Raw genomic sequence first — 22112 nt, forward strand, 5'->3', positions numbered from 1 at the left:
TGGCTCTTTTGAGTGGAGAGGCTTTCTCACACTGGTCTCAGACCGAATGGATAGTTTTGGAAAGGATGACAGCGGTGGGTTTGCAGCAGCGCTGGAGAGAGGGTTCAGGCAAAGGCCTAATAGGCGGGAAAGCTTTGGGTTGAACGAGACCAGCAGTCATCGGTGTTGCGGAGGGAAAGCGAAGGAGCTCGTCTGGTGCCGGGTGGTGTGTGCATTGGGACGCAAATGAAGTCCCTTCGCTGCGGTCCAGGTGATGCAAATAGACTAGTTTCAAGCGGTCACACCTAGGGCGCCTGGGGGCCCCGAGGGACTGCGGGAGCTGAGGGGCTGGGTTGCCAGATGGAGCCTCGCCTCCACTGGGTGCCCCTCTGGGCCCGAGCAGCAGGCTTTGCCCTCATCATAGCCCTGCTGTCCTCATCACGTCTCTCCACCCCCACCGTACACACGAGTCAGGATTCTGCTGTCTGGGCATTTAGCGGGTAACTTCTTTTTCCGGTGAGGGTGTGAAAGTGATGGAGAAAATGGTTGTCGAGCAAATGACCCAAGTGGTCCAGCTGTGTTCGGTGGGTGACTGCCCTCCTGTGTGCCCTGACGGTCGAGAAGTCAGCCGCCAGTGTTTTAGCAACAAAATCCAAGCTTGTGGGCTGTACCGAGAGGTCTGAGAACTGGGAAGTTGCCCCATAAACAACAGGAAATTGTTGCAGGTTCATTTCCGTGCCAAGATGATACTTGGGTTGTCAGAGGTAGAAAAGGCACCTCATGGTTAACAAACTGCAAGACTGCACATGGCCCCCCTCAACTACAGTTCTCTGAAACGGGAAAAGGAGTGTGGCAGTTTCTACTCAGGGCTGTGGATGAAAATGCCGCGAAAGGTGGCAAGGTGGCGAATCCCATGTAGCCATCTGGGCACCTGCCAGAAACTTCCCCTTGTAGAGAGAACAGACCATTGTCTGAACAGCCTTGTAGCTGGTTCCTCTATCCTCAGCCACCTGTTCCCTTTTTTGCTTCCAGAGTGATGGTTTCTAGAACAATCTGTCAAGATCTCTGAGGGGGACACAAGTGGTTCCCCTTATCTCCAGGACGAAGCCCCTGCTTTTCAGCCTGCTCCATGAGAGCCCGCTTGACTTGCTCCCTGCCTCCCACCCCACCCGAGTCCCATCTCCTTTCTCCTGTGCCGCCATGGACTGTCAGCGACTTGTGTGGGTTGTAGCTTCACGATCCGCACATGCCCCGGATGCTGCTCACACCGCTGCTGTCAACCCACTAGTCCTTGTCCCTGTCGCCTCTGATGTGTACCAGCTTCTGTGCTAGGGTTCACCAGAGAGACAGAACCAATAGGATGTGTACATATGAAGAGATTCACTATAAGGAACTGGCTCTTGGTTAGGGAGACTGATAAGTCCCAAGGTCTCCTGTCAACAAGATGGTGACCCAGGAGACCCGATGTTTCCATTTGAGTCCAAAGGCAGTGGAAAAAACCAATACTCAAGGGTACACAGGCAAGGAGTTCCCTCTTAACTACCAATTTTTGTTCTTTTCTTGCCTTCACCTGATTGGGCGAGGCCCACCCACACTGGAGGGCAATTTGCTTTCCTCAGTCTAGGGATTCAAATGTTAGTATCTGGAAACACCCTCACAGACTTACCCAGGATATTTGCCCAAATGTTGGATACCCTAGGGCCCAATAAAATTGACATAAAATGTACTATCGCTATAAAATGTGCTATCACATCTTCCAAACCAAGCTTCCTGCTCCCTGCTTTAATCTCTTCTCAACACAAAGACCAGAGTGACCATTTAAGGTGTTAAGGCAGATGTGGCAAACTGAGGCCCACAGGCCAAAGCTGCCCTGCTGGAAGTTTCTGTAGAGCCCACAAGTTAAGGATATTTTTTTCTGTTCTTAAATGGTTGGGGGGGCAGACTTTAAAAAATAGTGACAAGTAAAAAGATGTGAAATTCAAGTTTTAGTGAGCACGAAGGAAGTATTGGAACAAAGCCATTCCTGTTTGTTTAAGCAACATCGATGGCTGCTTTCCCTTCACACCGTCAGAGGTGAGTTGCAACAGAGACTCTATGACCACAAACCCTAAAATATTTACAATTTGACCCATTAAGAAAAAGCTTGCTGACCCCCCTATTTGGAGTCAAAACCCCCTATGGTTCTTCCTCCCGCTCAGAATAAAAGCTGACCTCACATTTGACTGGCCCAGCTGCCTCCCTGACCACCTCTCCTGATGTCCCCTTGTTTTCAGTAGGCCTCCTGCCTTTGATATTCCCATGCACAGCTCTCTCCCACCCAACCTTCCTCCATCTCAGCATTTTTGAGGCTCACCACTTCGCTCTCCCTCTCCTCCCATCTTCCCCAAAACACTTTATTTCCACCAGATCAATCAAATTCAGTTGAGATTTTGACTGTCTCCCCCCAAACTGAATGTAGACTCCACAAAGATAGGAACTTATTTCATGCACTTTTATCACCAGGATCTGGCAGATTGCTTTTAAAAATATTTGCTAGAGTGAAACTTCTTGCAAGACACATTGCTAAAGGCAAGGGAGAAAAAGCAAAAATGAACTATTAGGACTTCATCAAGATATAAAGCTGCTGCACAGCAAACAGTCAACCTCGGGAATGAGGGAAGATATTTGCAAATGACATAACAGATAAAGAACTGGTGTCCAAGACCTATAAAGAACTTACAAAACTGAACACCCAAAAAACAATCCAGTCAAGAAATGGTCAGAAGACATGAGCAGACATTTCTCCAAAGAAGACATACAAATGGTCAACGGACACGTGTAAAAAATGCTTCACATCACTTGACATCAGAGAAATACAAATCAAAACCACAATGAGGTACCACAACTCACCAGTCAGAACGGCTAAAATTAACAAGATAGCGAACAACGAATATTAACAAGGATGCAGAGAAACGGGAGCCCACTTACACTGTTGGTGGGAATGCAAGCTGGTGTAGCCACTCTGGAAAACAGTATGGAGTTTCCCCAAGAAGTTAAAAATAGAGCTACCGTATGACCCAGCAATTGCGCTACAAGGTATTTACCCCAAAGATACAGATACAGTGATCAGAAGGGGCACCTGCACCCCAGTGTTCGTCACAGCAATGTCCACGATAGCCAAACTGGAAGGAGCTGAGATGTCCTTCAACAGATGAATGGATAAAGTTGTGGTTTATATGTAAAATGGAATATTACTCAGCCATCGTGATGAATACTTACCATTTACATTTACATCGATGTGGATGGAACTGGAGGGTATTCTGAATGAAATAAGTCAATCAGAGAAACACGATTATATCGTTTCACTTACATGGAATATATGAAATAGCACAGAGGATCATAGGGGAAGAGGGAAAACAATGGGAAGAAATGAGAGAGGGACACAAATCATGAGAGAATCTTGACTCTGGGAAACAGGATTACGGAAGGGGAGGTGGGTAGAGGAATGGGCTAACCTGGTGATGGGCATTAAGGAGGGCATGGGATGTGATGAGTCCTGGATGTTCTATGCAACCGATGAATCAATGAACCCTACGTCTGAAACTAATGATGTACTATATGTTAGCTACTTGAATTTAAATTTAAAAAAAAAGAAAAATATTTGCTGGGGTGGGGGGGGCCTTGGTGGCTCTGTTGGTTAAGCATCTGCCTTTGGATCAGGTCATGATCCCAGGGTCCTGGGGTCAAGGCCCACGTCAGGCTTCCTGCTCTTCGGAGATCCTGCTTCTCCCTCTCCCTCTGGCTGCTGCTCCCCCTGACTGTGCTCTCTCTCTCTTTCTCTGTAAAAAAAAAAACAAAAACAAAAAACAAAAACACCTTAATAAATAAATAAATATACTTGCTAAATGAATGAATGAATGAAAACACATTTTGGGGATGGAGACACATATTGGATGGTCTGCACGACAGTACTTTGCTTCCAGAATGTGACCTTCCTCTGGCTGCGCTAATGTCCCCATTGGAGCCACCTCCCGTGGTGCCAAATCTTGAGTTTCCCCTTACAGAGGCCTGAGATGTGGGGACACTAGGGAGCAAGCAAGCAGGCTGAGCAGGTGTGCAGTGATGGAGAAAAGGCTTCTGGGTCGCTTTAGTTCCCTGAATCCATGCAGAAGATCCAGCTCCATTTCTAACGTCAAATTCCATGAGTTATCTCAGGAATCCTACTGCCACTTAAGCCAGCTTGAGCTGAGTTTTCAACCAAGACTCCATATTCGTGCTGGTATTTCTCCTTCGTCAGAGCCCCTTGAGGTCTGAGATCCATAGTTCTCCATCACTGTACCACCACGCCCAGTGCTCGGGCTGGCCATCAGAGGCATTGATTCCTTCAACTGTTACTGTAGGAAAAAACAAGAGTCTGGAGCACATTTCTATATTTGATTACCCTCTGGCCTTCCAGGTCTGGGACCAGCCCCTGTGCTGGCCACTCTCCAGCACCCATGCTGACGCAGTGAGCCCTGGGGAGCCCCTGTTCTCTGGACGGACAGCCTCGCTCTGCAGACCTTCGTCCCAGAAGCTGCTCCTGGGGCTGCCCAGAGTGACAGCCAGAATCCAGGGCTCCCCAAGGTTCCGTTTCACTTGAGAAGGGGAATTGAGTCCCGGCTGCGGTGGGCCCCAAAGTGGCCATTTCCTCTTTAGATGGTTCAAATCGGCAAATCACAGCCTGTGAGCCCTCCCTTCAATCAAAGAGGATGTGTGTGTTGGGAAAGGGGGAGGGCAGGCCCTTGGGTATGACCTCTCCCCCACCACCTCCCTTCATTAAAGCAGCTCTGTTCTCTATGAGATCTTTGCTTTCCTTTGAACAGAGGATCCCCATGGTGGGGACTTTTCTAGCTGGATGCCTATTTGGTAGGAAGCTGTAGGTTTTGTGGTCTGGTCTGGTCAACCCGGGCTCAAATACACCTGGGCCCTTCCCTGAGCCTCAGCTTCCTAGGAGGCAGAGTGGCTACTGTAGAAGGCAGGCATGATTCTAGGAGATGTGACCCCATTTTCCCCCATTTTCAGGGAAATGGGCGACTTGAGAGGGGGCGGGGAGGGGTCATGGTGAGTTCCCAGCAAAATTACAAATAGATGTTAAGATCTCGGCTCAACCTGGCCTGTCAGGTGCAGTCTGGCCCATTCACAAAATTTCAGGATTTCACAAGTATTTAATTTTTTCCCCCTCATTTTCCTTAATTGCCAAATGTATGGTTGACCAGCTTACGTCTGGTAAATACCGGGTCGAAGTTAAGCTTTGCTGGCTTTCCTGTCTCTACATGACGATTGTATTTGTCACTGGAGTGAACAGTTGCCTCCTCCACTCCCCACCCAGAAACAAAAGAGGAGCGAAATGCAACCAGACAGGCCCCCACCCGGTTGGAGCGAGCTCCACCGCATGGCAGCTGCAAGCATTCTCCCCATCAGCTCATGTAAGCAAGACTGCATTTAGTGCGTGGAAGACCAGTTAGGAGGGTCCTAGTATAAGGAGGTGGGAGATTGCTCAGATATCAGATCTTTGGTTGTCCAAGTGGGGGGCCCTGTGAGCTTTAAGAGAGGGCTGCCCAGCAGTAATGGGTCAGTGAACCCCCTTGGAGCACATGTTTGCCAAAAGGCCTGTGAGTGGTCCTTGGGTCCCAGGCTAGCCCCACCACTGGGGTCTGTATAGAGAGGACAGTAACACTCACTGGCTTTGCTGACTGCAGTTCTGGGTCCACACCCCAGCAGTTCACGTGGGGACCACGGCATCCCCGTGGACCAAACGTAATGGGCAGGGTGTGCCAGGAGAAGCAGGAGAGTTTGTATATGCATTCAATGAGCGTCCACTGTGATTGAATTTAGGCTCCATAATCGGAGATCTTAAACCCTGGCTCTCCTATTTACTAGTTGTGTGACCTCAGGCGAGTTACTTAACCTCTCTGGGCCTTGGTTTTTTCCGTCCAAAAATAGGGATGCTATTAATACTTCATGAGTCAATTGCAACAAATTAAATTACCAATTTGTTTAAATTCTTTAATTGTTTAATTCAGAGCCTAGGACAGTGCTTGGCATGAAAAAGCTCCTGAAAAATGTTAGCCATTGTTTTTCTTGTATGCCAGGTGCTGTGCTTGGCCCAGGAGGTGCAATGGTGGGCAATGGGTTTCTTCTGGAGCTTCCAGGAAGAGAGATAGGTATCAAGGAATGACATGCATGTTGGAGAGGGAGGCAGTGTTCCGAGGTCTCAGAGTAGGGTTGCGGGTTAGGAAAGGCTCTTCCCGGAGATGGCAGATGAACTGGGTCTAAACTGTGAGTAGGAGTTACTCAGGTGATGAGCAGTAAGGAATGCTCCAGGCAGAAGGAACTGTACATGCAAAGGTCCTGTGTCAGGAGGAAACATAAGAGGAGCAAAAAGAAGACCCTGGAGCAGAGAACAAGGGGGCATGGGGGCAACATGAGGCTGGAGAGGAAGAGGGGTCAAGGCATCGGCTGCCATGTTGGGCAGTTGAGTCTTTATTCTAAAAGCCATGGGTAGGAGCACCTGGGTGGCTCAGTGGGTTAAAGCCTCTGCCTTTGGCTCAGGTCATGATCCCAGGATCTTGGGATCAAGCCCCACATCGGGCTCTCTGCTCAGCAGGGAGCCTGCTTCCTCCTCTCTCTCTGCCTGCCTCTCTGCCTACTTGTGATCTTTGTCTGTCAAATAAACAAATAAAATTAAAAAAAAAAAAAGAAAAAAGATAAAAGCAATGGGGAGTCATTGAATCCTGCATAGGGAGAGAGTTCCCACACTTGAAGCAAGGATTATTCATTGAGGACTAGGGGCCTGACACCCATAGTGGGCTTTGCTCTTAAGTTTTAGGGTAGATGGACTCAGGGAGTCAGAGGTGAAGCGCTTGGGCTCTGCCTACATCTGCAACCCAGTCTGCTCTTAGACTCTGATTATTCCTTGCGCTGTTTTGCACTAAGCATGAATGAGATGAGACAATCTCAGAGAAGCCAAGTGAATTCCCTAAAGCTACACAACAGCCTGGAGGCAAGGATTCAATTCTCCTCACTCTCCGACCCCTGTTTTTCCACCTGGCTAATTCGGTGGCCCCGGATGATGGCTTTTGACCTGGACACTCATCTGTAGGGCCCCAGAGGGCAAGAACAGTATGTGTCTTGTGTGCGGCTCATCTCAGTGCCTGGCACTTAGGGCTCACTAAATGTGTCCTGCCCTGGGAAAGCCCGTGGCATTGTCTTAGGGGACTCGTGTTTCATTCTGCCCACTTGTGGGGACCCATTCATTCCTTATTCCAAATGGTTCTCCCCATAGCCAGTGTCTCATTTTTCTAGGTCAGAGGCCAGTAAACCGCAGCTTGTAGGACAAATCTGGCCCTCCACCTACTTTTGTGAAGGAATGTTATTGGCTCACAGCCACACCCATTTATTACATATGGACTATGGCTGTGTCCATGTTTCCACCCCGGAGTTGAATATTTGGGACAGATCCGCAACGCTGAAAAGATGTTCTCTCTCTGGCCCTTTACAGAAAAAGCTCCTTGATCCTATCCTAGGGAAGGAGTTGCCCTCCCAGGCTTTCTATGATGTCTGAGTAGGTTCCTAACCGCCCCCCACCCCGAAGAGAACCCTCCAGACTCGGGCTGAGAAGCGTTTGAGGAAGTGATGGGACTGGTCCCATTGCTGTGGCCAAAGGGCCTTGGGAAACCACAGCTTGAAGCCCCAAGAAACACTGGGCTGGGCTGTGGGAGGGGCTGTCCCCCAAGCCCCTGGGCGGGGAAAGACAGAGAGGGTAAATGTCAAGTCATCCTGAAATCTAGGGCGTCTCTCAGGTCCTCGCGATGCTTAACATCTCTGTTTCCCGGTCATGAAGCCGACATAGACGTCGCTATAGACACTTTACTATCTAAAATATGGGGCAGGAAGATGTGTGGGAAAAGAGAAGGAGCTGCCCATCCTTGGGCCACCCAGAGATGAGGGCCCGGAGCCTTTCCTTCGGTGCCACCTCTGAGCACCCGCCTGCACCTGAAAGTACCCTGTTTACACATCTTTACACCTGCGCGTGAGTGCTCTGTGCACACCCAGCGGATGTGCGACTTTCACACCCGGATCGCGCTCCGAGGGGCGGGTTTCTATCAGGATGGAACTGGTCTCTTTTTTCCAGTGTTCCTCTGGAAGTATCATCACTTTGCTCTCTGAAGGCATTTGGGGAGCCCTTTTCTGGGCTCTGCCTGAAGATGTGGAAACCTGCTCACTTTGAATGCTTGAATCTCGCAGGGGTTAGGTGTCATGAGATGTGGTTGTTCTGGTCCTCACGTGGATGACATGGGCCCGAATCCTCGTAGTGGTGGTTGCTCCTCGGCAAGCACGTTCAGCTGCTCTGTGTGGAGGCCGAGAAAATCAAGGCCATCCCACCTCAAGTTTAGCTGATGTGGGAAAAAGAGACAGAAGAAAATCATTAAAATTCCTCACCTACTGACAAGCCCTTGAAACAGAGTGACTCTCCCCTGGGGACTCAACTGCCCTCACCTTGAGGTTTTGCTAAGGACAATCCTAGCCTGACCGACCCCCTACCCCAACAGGTCCGACCAGGATCCTGTAAGTCTACTTTAACAGTTCCTTTAGGAAACTTTATCTCTAAACCTCCAAGATAGTGTCGAGAATCATTCCCAAGCATATGACCCACTGATATACATCTAAAACGTCTCACGAGAAGGTTTTTATTATTGGGAATAAATAACCTCTCTCTGAACAATAGCTAGCCCCTCAAAGTCCTGGAGACCTTGCTTCCGAAAGTCCTTAGAGACTTACATCGTCCATAATCCCCTTTGTCCTCACCCACCACCGAGCCACCCCTACTCTGCCTTTGCAAACGCTGACTGTAATCTGGTTCGGGGTCCAAGTCCCTACTCCACTGCGTCGGGTAAACTTGGGCCCAAGCTTAAGCTTGTCAAATAAACCCTCATGCGATTGCATCGGTGCTTGGCTCCTTGGTGGTCTCTCGGACGCGAAAACTCGGGCAGAACACTCTGGTCTTCCCTTGAAATCACGTACCTGCCCCTGAGTTATCCCCTTTCCTTTGGCTGGGGGCTTGCTGGCCTGCAGAGGAGACAGGCTGCGCGCGGCTACTCAGCCAGGACCATCGTGGGCCAGTGTGTGAGAGTGGCTTTTTCCTTTTGTTGCCTGGACCCGGCTCTGCCCCCTACTCTGTGACCTTGAGCAGGGCACAGCCTCACCTTGAGCCTCAGTTTCCCCAAAGGACTGCTTTGAGCATTCCATGAGATGATACGACACAGTGTCTGGAGTGTGGCAGAGGCTAAGGAAATGTTAGGCATTTGTATCACAAGGCTTTGCAGGCGAGGAAGCCGAGGCTAGAGAGAGGACACTTGCCCAAGGTCACGCAGCTCGTACTTGGCCCGTTATCAGCCGCCTGGCCTTGATTGTTGTCCCCGGAAGGGTCCTGCTCAGGGATGGTTTTCAAAGCTCACAGATGGCATAAAGGACCAGGGGCGGAGTCTGTGGTACAGTTTCCTTTTCCCCAGGTTGTACCCGACCCTCCTGAGAAGCAGCTTGTGGCTGCTTCTGGGAGAAGGAGGAAGGGATGCATCTGGGGGATGTGGGACTCTGCCTCCGCTTGTTCCGGAACCCCCCCCCCCCACTAGTCCTCCACCCCGGTGCTGCAGGTGGGGTAACAGCTTCCGATGCCGCCCCGTTCGGAATTTAGCGAACGGCCAGCTCCCCTGGCCCCGTGGCCTGGAAGGGGCCAGTCCCCACTCTAAGGTGACCAAGTCATTTTGCTTTGCCAGAGACTTGCCCAGTTTTAAGCCTGAAAGCCCTGTATCCCCAGAGGTCCTTCAGTTGCAGGCAGACTGGGAAGGTAGGTCTCCCTCCTTTGTCTTCTGTATCTTTAGGACCACTCCGTTTTTTTCAGAACTGTGGATTTGGTTCAGGATGAGCTGGGTTGAGGGCTGAGGGGTGGGGACCCCAGGCAGTCCCAGCAGAGGGACTGTCCCGTCTCCGATGTACCTGGGGGTCTCAGTGTTCTTCTCTCTATATAGACTGGGGAAGTTTTGGGGAGCTTCCAGAATAGAGGTTCTTTTTTTTTTTTTTTTTTAAGGATTTTATTCATCTATTTAGTTGCGAGAGAGAGAGAGAGAGAGAGAGAGAGAGAGAGCGAGAGCCCAAGTTGGGTGGAGGGGCAGAGGGAGTGGGAGAGGCAGACTCCCTACCAAGGAGGAAGCCCAATGGGGGACTCGATCCCAAGACCCTGAGATCATGAGCCACTTCTTGGAAGATTCTCCTGACAACCCCGTCCCCTGCCCGGCATGGGGTAGGGCCCCTCCCTAGCTCACCGCAGGCTGACACTCCCGTGTGTAATGGTCTGTGCCCTTGTTCACTTGCCGGCTTCCCCACCAGATGGAAGAGCTCCAGGAGGACCGGAGCCCACGAGAGCCTGCCTTCTGGACCTCAGAGCACCCAGCCTGACGAACGAGTCAGGATGGGGAGATAAAATAAGCAGCTCTTGCCCCAGTGGCATTTGCCACGTAGCTCCTCAGAGCAGGTGCTGCTTATGGCTAAAAAGACCACCTGTGCCCCTGGGGGCGGGCCCCGAAAGAACGGCTACCTCGTGTCTGCAAACCTCGGGAAGGTCTGTGTCCGCTGGCTTCTCCCACCCGGGTTCCCGCCCTGGACAAGAATCTAGAACCATCCTCATTTGTAGCCGGTCACTCCCTTCCTTCCAGGGTGGGGCCCTCCTCACCCTTTCTTGCCATCCCCGCGGGGTCACGCCTCTCAAGCAGCCTCCCCAGGAAAGCTTCCGTGTGGGTCTCAGCACGTGCGGGTTACCAGAGCCCAAAAGGGCTCTGCAGGCCCCGGTCTCCTACTACCCACCCAGTCTCAGTCCACACCGCCACCCGAGCCGTCACAAACAAGGGGGTGTGGGCCATCACGTGGCCCTGAGTAACCACATTCTCGCTTCCTTCTTTCACACAGACCGTTGAGGGTTGGCGGGGTCTGGGACCACGGCCCGGGCGCCACAGCAGTGCTCTGGCTGTGTGGGCTCCGTCCCGGGTCGCTACAGCAGAGAAGCCGCTTCTCCTGGGCCCCCGGGGCAGCTGTCCCATGCTCTGCTGAGCACGGTAAGTGTCCGCTCCACCACCCACAGGGAGCCACTGGGGAGGGCGGTGGCCTGGGACCAGCAGGTCCCCCTGACAGCAGCGGGCAGCCCCGCTGAGCTCGGAACCAGAGCCCCAGGGCTCAGGATCAAGGTCATGGCCTTATTCCACTGTGTCTTCTGGATCCTGCTCCCTCCCTCCACTTCCGTCCTACCCTCCCATCAGGCTTTTCAGCACCAGCTGGCTTGAGGGAGGGGGAGGGGTTCTAAATTTGAAAAAAATCACAGAAATCAGGAACATGTCCCTAAAAATTGTACGAGCCCTGCTTTCATGCGAGGCACAGGGAGGTGAGGGGATTGGCTCAGAGCAGAGGTAGGTGTAGATCTGGGCGATTCCAGAAAGGGAGAGGGCAGGTGCAGGCTGTATCCTGAGGCCTCTTAGGCTATGGGTCCATAACAATATTATCTCCAAAGTCATGTTTTTCATGCTTTTTATAAAGTTAAGAAGATGCACTGGTCTGTAGCAAATCATGAAAATACTAGAATTAGGATACTAATTAATACTGCTAGCGAAAGAGAAAATAATCATAATTAGAATACATAAACAATGATCAGGGCTCCGGTCGCCTGTAATTCTCTTCCTCCTTCCTGACCCTCTTGTTTTCTTCTTTTCCCATCTTGGACTTCCAGCCCCCTGAGACCAGGTCTCTGGGTGGGCAGGGAGCTCAAGAGGTGACCTTCCTGGCCCCAGGCCCCTCAGCCGCTTCCTTTGGGGCTTGCCGGGCCACACCCGAAATGGTAGATGCTTCCCTCACCAGGCTTGGCCAGCGGCCAGGGGAGATTGAAGCCCAGATGGCAGAAGGGACGGGGCTGCCAGGCTGAGCGCCTCCCGGGAAGCTCGGCCAGGCAGGAGCAGGGCCTTCTTAGGGGCCGGGCAGTCATCCAGGAATGCAGTGGCTCCCTTTTGCGGATGAGAAAATTGAGGCTCGGAGGGGAGAAGCAGCCGCGCATCGTGGCCTGGCTGGGAGATGGCTGGCCTTGGACTTGCTGCCCACCCCCATCTAGCTGCAGGACCCTCGTGGAGCCCAGGGTGACCCCAGCCATGGTCTCTTAGTCTCCTTTGCTGAGCATGAACGAGAGGATGGCTGTGGGACCTGGGGCTCAGGCTAGAAGGAGATAGGATGGCTGGAGTGCGTCCGTGCTTCTGTGTGCTGGTCCATCTGCCTGTACATACATAGTTCTTCAGACAATCCTCAGTTGGTAAACTAAAACCAAGTGTGGGTCTCTTTGCATTCATTTGTGCAAAATACCTTGCCTCCTCTGTGTTAGGCTGCCGAATTCGGGGTCTGGACGGTAAAAGTTCGTTGTGTTTTGTTTTGCTTTGTTTTGCTTTGGTGGGTGCAGGGGGCAGAACAAATCTTAGCCCTCACCGTGCCCTGTGTTCCCGCAAAGGGCTATGGAACAGTGAGCTGCTGTGTCTGTGGTATCAGTTTATGAGGATGGGTGGTAATTAGGTAAAAAAGCAACCAGAAAGTGCTCCTTGATGGGGTCAGTGGCGATGATGAGAAAAGTTGGGAAGGGCAGGACGGCAAGCCCAGTGCAAGAACACACATGCCGGTTGCCTCTATCCCATTCCCGAGTCCCCTCCTGCGGTGGGCCTTTCTTTGGTGAGCCCCCAGGAGGCCAGGCCTGTCGGTGCTGGGGACCTGGTGGACACCCTGTCCTGTGAAAGCCTGCAGTCTGGTGGGGGCGGTGGGGGGGCAGCTCTGTGCCTGTGCCCCACTGGGCAAATGTCACAACACCGGCTAAGTGCCTGCCTGTTTGCTAAGCCCTGAGCATGGGGCATGAGCAGCAAGACATCTGTGGTTCCTATTCTCTTGAAGTTTATGGGTCAGTGGGAATGGAGTGTTAGCCAATAAACAACATTTTAACGATTTAAACAATGGGAATGGTTAATCGTGCCTGAGCAATCCAGGTTGGCTTCTTGGAGGAGGCGTCATTTGCTCAGCTCTGGAGAACAGATGATAGGAGGCTCAGCTCTGGAGAACAACTCAGATGACTGTGAGTTAGATCTGGAATGAGAACAGCCAGGGGCAAGTTGCTGAGCCCTCTCCTACTGGGTGCGTGACTCTGGGTGCCAAGTGGGTCTCGGTTTCTCTCTCGCATCTTTCACACGCCGTTGGCAGAGGTGGTGCTGGGGCCTGGGTGAGCCTGTGATTCACACATAGCTCTTAGGTCAGTCCCTGGAACACGGTCTACACTTGACTCCTGTGATTTGCAAGCCAGGGATGGCCCGGGGTTTGGTGTAGAGACAGTTTTCTAGGGCTCCCTATCCCAGCCCTCGCTGGCGCTGTCAGACAAGCTCAGAGATACGTCAAAGCTATTCCAGGGTGGGACTTTTTCCAGGCTACGGCCCTGAATGCAGAATGACAGAGACAACAGCTGGCCACTACCGAGCACTTACTGTGTGCTAAACACTCAGCCTGAACCAGCTCACTTCAACCCACAACCACCCCACAAAGTGTACGTGCTATCATTGTCCTTGTATTCCAGACGTGGGACCTGGGTCTCAGAGAGGTGAGTTCAGTTGCTCAAGGTCACACAGCGTGTGCGTGCCAGAGCTGAGCCTTGATCTGGTTTGATGCTGGACCTGATCCTGAGCTGGGCCAGGGACTGTCCTGGCTGCCAGGACTGAGAACTGCCCTGGGGTCAGCGGGGGATGGAGGGTGTGGGGGACACCTGGGCCTCAGTTTGACCTACTTGCTGATCTGGAGCCTCCCCTTCTCTCGGTCTGCTATTCAACCCACACCCTGAGAGGCTCTGTCTTTCCAGTCCTAAGCTTCCAAACTCTTGAGTGCAGGGATTCCCGGGATCCAAGAATCTGACTGTGAAGTCCCAAGCTTCTTGGAATTGCCATGGTGTCTTTCCTGAGCAGCGTTGGGGGTGCGGCCCGCAGTCGTGTCTGGAGCAGGGCGCGGCCCCCCACCCCCTCTGCTGCCCCTGCCAGCAGCCTGCCCCTCCACAGCCTGGGTGGGGCCCCAGCAAAGCAACCTGGTTTTAGGGTAAAAGACAGGAAACGGGCCATATCTGACCTACTCCGCTAGACAAGCAGGAAGACAGGGCGTAGCTGCTCTTTGGCCCTCTCTCAGAGCCCCTCTCCGTGGTAAGTGACTGTCTTCCTGCCTCTGGGGGGAGAAAGGTGTAAGGGGAGGGCTTCACCACTCTGAGGAACTGCCTTCAGTCTTCTGAGCCTTGCTGTCCTCATCTGTATATGGGAATCGTAGCACCCAGTGCTGGTGTGGAATGGTCCAGCCTTCTGATACGCCATTCTCATTGTATAACAATACATTGATCTTAGCAAATATTAAAGTCGGGATCTTACTTGCCAGACACAGTGCTCACACTCCGCCCCTCTCCTTGCCACCTGCACAGCCCCCTCAGACCCCAGAAACCCCGGGAGCTGGATTTTCTTCCTGTCGAATGAGCGGATGCCTGCCCAGCAGCAGCCTGGCTCCTGGCTGTGGTGTCCGTGGTCCCTCTAGTCCATCTCCCTTGAAGCCCGAGGAGTGGCAGGCACCAGGCTGAGGTGACCAGCCAGCCCAGCTTGCCTGGGACCGAGGCAATAGGACGAGGGATAAGGGGATGAGAGGTTTTGAGCACTAACAGCGGGAACACCCTGGATGAGGTTGTCGCCTCCAAGTAGACCTGGGCTGGCAGATGGGGCTTTCCCGGTGTGCCCTGTCTTATCTGCACACACACCGCGCTCTCTGCTCTCCTGCAGGACCCCATGGCATCTCTCACTGCCCCTGGGGGAGGTAGGGAAGCCACCGCGGCCACACCTTCCCTGACCCTGAGCTTTCTCTTTCCTCTGCATCTCTGTCCGCAGCCCTGAAGAAGGTCCCCCGGTAAAACACCCCTACTGGATGCCAGATATCAGAGACCTTCCCTGCAGCATGCTATCTGATTCTCAGATCCATTTTTAAAAATTTTTATTTATTCGTCAGAGAGAGAGAGAGAGAGAGAGAGAGTGCTTGAGTATGCCCACAAGCAGGCAGAGCGGCAGGCAGAGGCAGAGAGTGAAGCAGGCTCCCTGCCAAGCAAGGAGCCTGATGCAGGACTCAATCCCAGGACCCTGGGATCATGACCTGAGCCAAAGGCTGCGGCTTAACCAACTGAGCCATCCAGGCGTATTCTTTCAGCCAGACTGCCTATTTTACAGTTAGGGAAACTGAGGCAACCTGCTAGGGTTACACAGCTGCGGAGTGGTCTCCCCTGCAAGCTGCCTGTGCATGCTGGGCATGGTGGGGATGGGCACAGGGAGAGGGCAGCCGCCCCTTCCACGCCTTCCTCCCTGCCTCTGGGCTGCAGAAAGTTGGGTCCTGACTCATCAAGGTGCATCCTCCACCCAGGAACCTGGGGGTGGGGCCTTTTGTTTTTGTCCCCACCCTCTCTGCTTCCAGGAAGTGGCTGAGGGCTCTGCCTTCCAGGAACCGAGAACTGCCAAGTGGGGGTGGTGGATACGAGTCTTGGTAATTTTGAAATAAGGATCCTAAAGTTCACCCTGCCTCCCCCACAGGAAAAGTAAGGCGAGATTACCCCCAAGCAGGAACTCCACCCCTGCGCAAAGACACTCTGCCTCCTAAGGCGGGTTGGGAGGCAAAAAATGTGCTTGCACATGTGTGTGGGGGAGGGATACATTTATTAAGCCCCAACTGCAAGCCTGGAGCTTTGGAGTCCATCATCTGAGTCCATCATTCCCTTAATAGTTCAATGAGATAGCTGCAGATCGGTATCCCCATTTCACAGATCAGAAAACCGAGGCTCGGAAATTCAAGGTCATACAGCTTAGAAGGAACAGCGCTGGGATCTGAACATCTTTTTGTCTGACCGCATGGTCTGTGTCTCAGTCCTGTGCCCTGCATAGCACCTAGTTCATATGGGACAGAACTTTCTGGATGAGATGGTCCTTCTTCTTCCTCTTCTTCTTCTTCTTCCTCTTCTCCTTCTCCTTCTTCTTCTTCTTCTTCTTCTTCTTCTTCAAGATTTGTTTATTGAGGCGGGAGGGGCAGAGGGAGAAGGGGAGAGAGAATCTCAAGGATACTCCACGTTGAATGCTAAGCTGACTGGGAGCTTGATCCCACAACCCTGAGATCATGACCTGAGCCAAAATCAAGAGTCGGATGCCTAACCGACTGAGCCACCCAGGTGCCCCAAGGTCCTTCTTATTCTTACCTTGCCTTCCTTCTCTCAACTGGATCCCCAATCCCAGCCACAGAAACCAAAACAGCCAGCTAAGGTCTCTTCCAAGCCTTTGCTCCTTCTGCCCCCTTCAGCTAGGTCAGGTTTCTCCACAGAGCCTCCTGAATCTTCCCTGGGCTCCAGTCTGATTTCTGCCACTTGCCAGCTGTGTGCCTTTGGGCAAGCTGCTTTACCCGTCTGAGCCTTCTCCCTCCTCAGTAAAATGAAAACAACTGTGAAGGCCTGATGTGTCTGGTGCCGGTATCCGAAAGTTTGGTTTAAGGAATTATTTTAAGACACGATCAGAGTGACATTTTATTTTTATTTTTTTTAAGATTTTATTTATTTATTTACAGACAGAGATCACAAGTAGGCAGAGAGACAGGTGGTGGGGGGGGGGGGGAAGCAGGGTCCCTGCTGAGCAGCGAGCCTGATATGGGGCTCGATCCCAGGACCCCGAGATCATGACCTGAGCGAAGGCAGAGGCTTTAACCCACTGAGCCACCCAGGCGCCCCCGGAGTGACATTTTAGAAACCAACATCAACTAACAGGTGAAGGAGGTCAGGTTGAGCCTGGAAGCTATGGAACCTATGAGTAAGCTACAGTCACTCAAAGGAGGAGGAACAACTGGTTTGCTCTAAATGATGTGAGTTACAAATGACCCAGGCTCTGCTCCAGACACAGTGCTTGGGATTGTGCCCTGCTGAGGGTATAAGGTCCAAGAAAACCAGGAATACCTCAGTCCTGGCCCAGAACACAGCTGTCACTCCCCATAGGTTCTTCAAGTGCATGATTCTTAATCCCACAAACAACCCGCCAGTGCAGGGAGAGCATGAGGAGAGCACGGGTGTTCACGATGCCAGGAAGAAAGACCAAGGAGAGGGTTGAATGGAGAGGCACTCTCCTTTCTGGCTGCTGGTCAGGGGGCAGAAGGGTTCCAGGAGAATGGGCCCCCAGGCAAGTGAGGTGACTGTCAGCTCCCGGAGGGCAGGACCGTTCTGAAGAGATGGGAGTTTTCTCCTGGCCCCAAATGGTACAGTTGATGGCTCTGGGCCCTTACAGACTTACAGGAGAGGCTTACTGATGGGGCCCAAGTAGCTGCCCTTTGCTGGAGCTTGCAATGGGAACGAAGTACTTAGGTCTTCGTTTGCGGGCATTGCCTGTTTCGACCTCACAATAAACTATGAGGTAGGTACCATCATCCCAGTTGTGGAAGTGAGGACAAAACCAAGCAGAGACACGGAGAGAGGATGGGAAAAACTGAGAATCTGAGGGACAGGCTAGCCCTGTGTAGGGTGGGAGCCAATTCGAAGGGAAGTAGGAGAGAGGAATGTGGAGACACAGGTCAGGAGCAGACTCCAAAAGGGCCCAAAGGCCCAAACAAGCAGCTTGATCCTGTTGACCCGTGGTCTCCAGACTCGCTGGCTTGTGGACCCCATCCATGGACAATATATGTACACGGATCTATCCGTGAATTGTAAGCAGGCACCACTGGGCTCGTAATAGATGATGAACATGTGCAAAACTAGAAACCACAAGGGGTGCCATAACTGTGTAATGAGAAGCTCTGAGAGTTTCCTTCTGTAGCTCAGTGGACTGTCTTGCCTACAGTTTTGCAGTTTGAATCACAAGGGTCGGGAGATAAAATTTCTAGGCACCATAGAGGAGAGGGGCAGGGCCCTCCGAAGGGTCCTATGGATGTCACTAAATAATGACAGTTGCTCTTTGCGGGGGAGCCCCTGTGTACCAGGCATGCGCTGGGTCCTGTGGATGCTTGACGCTAGGTGCCCCGTCAGACGTACTCCTGGCTCTGGCTGTCCACCATTGCAGTAGAGGGGGCTTGGCAAACCCAGGGGTGAGGCTGTCCTGATGTCCCTCTGTCTGTGTCTCCCCCCAGGTGCCATGTCTCTGCAAGTCCTCCTTCTTCTGATTTTGCTGTGCCCTGACAGCAGCCTCCAGCTATGGGGGATAGGGAAGAATGGAACCCAGGAGGCCCCAGACGCCCTGCTCGCCCGGGGCCGGAGACAGGTGGATGAGGACCAAGAAGAGGACTCGTATGACTATGTTACAGAAGGCACAGGCCCTCCAGAAATGCTTACAGATAACCCTGGGTCTTTGGCCCTGACTCCGAAACTTCTGGTGGAGTTGGTGACATTGGGGCATGGAAATCCTGAGCCAGACGCTCTGGAGGTGGCCACAGGGGAGTCGGCTAGCCTGGATGCAGGAGGGGTGACCCTGGGGAATCTGAGCACGGAAGTGGCCACACAAGCCATTCCTGTCACAGCAAATCCACTGACCAAAGCACCGGCCACTACATTACCTCCCATCACAGAGGTTCCATCCACAGAGAGGGCTCTGTCTACAGAGTGGGCCACTACCGAGGCCCTGTCCACAGAGCCAGCAGCCACAGAGGCACTGACCACGCAACCTGTGGACACAGAGGCCCCGTCCATGAAGTCTACTGTCGTGGAGACCCTGTCCACAGGGCCAGAAGCCACGGATGCCCTGTCCACGGAGCCTACTACCACAGAGGCCCCATCCATGAAGCCTACTGTCGTGGAGACCCTGTCCACAGGGCCAGAAGCCACAGACGCCCTGTCCACGGAGCCTACTGCCACAGAGGCCCCATCCATGAAGTCTACTGTTGTGGAGACCCTGTCCACAGGGCCAGAAGCCACAGACGCCCTGTCCACGGAGCCCACTGCCACAGAGCCCCTGTCCGCAGATCCAGCCACCACCATAGGGCACCTAACCACCAGCCCTCTTGTGACCTCTGATCCTCAAAACAGCACCACTGTGGCAGCGGGCAATTTGTCTGCTGTCCTCACCGAGCAATGGAAAAACAGGCATCGTCTCTCCCCACAGAGCTCCGTGGCCCCCATCCCCACGGGGGCCCCGGATCACATCCCTGTGAAGCAGTGCCTGCTGGCCATCCTCATCTTGGCCCTGGTAGCCACAACCTTTCTCGTGTGCACCGTGGTGCTGGCCGTCCGCCTCTCCCGCAAGAATCACATGTACCCCGTGCGCAATTATTCCCCCACCGAGATGGTCTGCATCTCATCCCTGCTGCCTGAGGGGGGCGAGGTGCCCCCTGCCACGACCAATGGGGGCCTGCCCAATGCCAAGAGCCAGGGCATAAAGGCGGAGCCTGGGGAGGGCCGAGACGGGGACGACCTCACCTTGCAGAGCTTCCTCCCTTAACTCCTCCGTTCGTCCACCGGAGCAGGACCCTGGCCTCCTTGCTCCCTCCAGGGCCTGCCGGGCCACCACCGAGCACCCAGGCTCTGTTCCATGGTCTGGGTTTCCTTGGGGCCCCCCAGGGATGAGGATCTTTAGGACAGGGTTGCCCCACAGGCCCGAAAGGGGCTGAACTCCTGTAGCCAGAGCAGGACTGGTGAGCGAGCCGCCCTGGTCTCCCCCGCCTCCACTGGAGGTCCCCCCACCTCCCTGCCTCCCACCTGTCTGGGCTCCCTCTAAAGCCTCCAACCACTGAGGTCTCCTCCCCTGGCGCTCAGGGAAGACCTAGAGTCTTCTGGCTGCGCTGGTCACCGTACAGGAATGGGCATTGGGGGAGGGGTGCCGTGTTCCGGAGGCCTTTTGAGATCACCCCTGCACTTGGGGGCAGCTTGGCTTTTCTTGGGCGTCTCCCCAGGGAGCCAGGGTGATCCTGGCCCGAGGTCTGGGGTGTACTTGGAGAGGCTTCTTTGAGGCTGTGTGGACCAACGAGCTTCCTTCTGGGGACAGAGTAACCCCTTTCCTGCCCTCTCTCGTCTGCCCCTGTGCCTACGTTTTAGGGAAGGCTCTGTCTTGTTCACTGACGTATCTCACTCCCCAGCCCAGAGCGCAGTACAGCATGGGCCTTTAATAAATATTTGATGAACAAATGACGCCTGAATGTCTCAGGGTATCAGGGTGCCTCCTTCTGGCGGGGATTGGTCCTTTGCTGTTCACCTCAGCCCCCTCCAGGAAGCCCCTTGTCTGGGCCTAAAGTTGACTTCGGCATCATCTCTCGGACACTGGGACACGTGGACATGTTGGCACATCCTTGGGCAGCTGGGGAAGGTTTTAGGCTGTCATGGGGACACGGGGGCTGTTCCCTGAATCTACCTTGTTCAACTCACCCCATGACCTGGTTCTGGCCTACGAATCTGCCCCTCCCTCAAATCTCAGACAAACGTCAAGGCCACCCTCCCCGGAAACCCACCATGACCTCTGCCTTCTGTAGGAGGCCTCTCTCCCATTTAACACTCACCCCTCACAGGGCTGAGCACAGCTGCAGCCTGTAAGGTTTCTGTACAAAGTCTGGGGCCAGCAAACCTTTTCTTAAACCGCCGGACCAAAAATATTTCACGTTTTGCAGACCATGTGGTCTCAGCGGCAGGTCTCAACCCCATCCTCCGTCCTCGTCGGTCGAATGTGGTGCTGGACAGTGTGTCACGAATGAATGGGGTGGGCTGGGTTCTAAATAAAACTCTATTTACAAGCAGGCGGCAGGCTCTGTTTGCTGACCCCCAATTTAAGCACTGGGCAAGCACCCCGGTAGTGTGCGACGTTGTGATTTAAGCCCTAGAAGCCCCATATTGGGGGAAACTCGACAGCCCCAGCAAAGCAGGACCACTGGCTGCCCTACTCAAGTGAGGCTCGCCGTGTGCCTGCGTTACCGCCTTCGGACCCACGCTGACCCCGAGGGTCGGATCCGCCCGCCAAAGCTCCCAGAGTGGCGGGAGCCCGTATTCAGACCCGGGATCTTCCAGACCCGGGATCTTCCGCCTCCGGATGCTTCTCTGTCACTGTGGGATCAAGAGAAGGAGCTGCGGCGACAAGCACTCTGTTCTGCCTTCTGGGAGGGGATACGGCTCATCGTGTGCACTGTTTCTCTTCTAGAAACATACCTCCAGGGCCTCCTTGGGAGCCACGGATCCCTTCACTTCAGGGTGTGGCCTGCAGAGAGAGTTCAGACAGGCTTGAGTCCCGGTAGGTACTGGCTGCAGCTGGAGATGGTGTGGGAGACTGGCCCGGCAGGAGGGGACGTGGCAGACCCTGGGGGCTGAGTCAGAAGTGGAGGGATGTCGGCTCCTGCCCCCAACTCTCCAGTGTGACACGCAAAGAAGGCGTTCAGGGCGCTTTGGTGGGCGGGGGGTGTCCACCCTGGGCCAGGGCAGCTGACCCTGGAAAAGGCGGGACTGTGCATTAGGAGAAACATGGGCTTACTTGCCCTTTGGAAGTGATGAGAAAGTGATGGGGGACTCAACGTCATGGAGCGGGGGACCGAGGCCGAAGGACTTGGGGGACATCTGAGGAGTGTCACCCCGTCCTTCTGGGCAGGGAGCAGGTCCCCACGTTCCCCGCTCCGCTGGAGGACACTGCTGCCCCAGAGCCCCTTGGCGGCTTTCCCTCAGGCCCCGGGACTGAAGTGGGCATTGGGGATGACAGGTGCTCGAAGCGGCCACCAGGGGGCGCCCGCCACCAGCTTTTGGAGCTGTTGAGAGCCCGGAGCTTCCCAGTGTGGGAGAAGCAGGGGTTGCAGAAATAGGGACCAGCCGGCCGCAGACCCAGAACGAGGGCTCCTGGGGTGGATTTGTACCCAAGCGGTGATCTGTGGTGCTCGCCAACATCGTTGGTGTAAATGCTCCCGTGGCGGATTTTGAGCCACCAACTATGCATAAAATAAATGACACAACAAAGATAAACCATCTTAAGAACACAGATAAAAGCAGAATGTAGTAAAATAATTAGGAAGTGATGAGTGTTGAGAATTGGAGGCTTTTAAAAAATAATTTAACTTATGAAACA

At 53.5% G+C, this 22112-nt stretch overlaps 1 protein-coding gene across 1 annotated transcript; it reads left to right on the forward strand.

Annotated features, from left to right (window-relative positions):
* The first annotated feature begins 10959 nt into the window (after positions 1-10959).
* Positions 10960-20807, forward strand: SELPLG (selectin P ligand). The gene is made up of 2 exons (XM_046024702.1): positions 10960-11105; positions 18217-20807. Exon 2 carries the CDS (start codon positions 18222-18224, stop codon positions 19518-19520), a length of 1299 nt encoding a protein of 432 aa, XP_045880658.1. The 5' UTR covers positions 10960-11105; positions 18217-18221; the 3' UTR covers positions 19521-20807.
* Positions 20808-22112: the final 1305 nt, after the last annotated feature.

This window comes from Meles meles, chromosome 12 (assembly GCF_922984935.1).
Source record: "Meles meles chromosome 12, mMelMel3.1 paternal haplotype, whole genome shotgun sequence".
In the NCBI taxonomy this organism is placed as follows: domain Eukaryota; kingdom Metazoa; phylum Chordata; class Mammalia; order Carnivora; family Mustelidae; genus Meles; species Meles meles.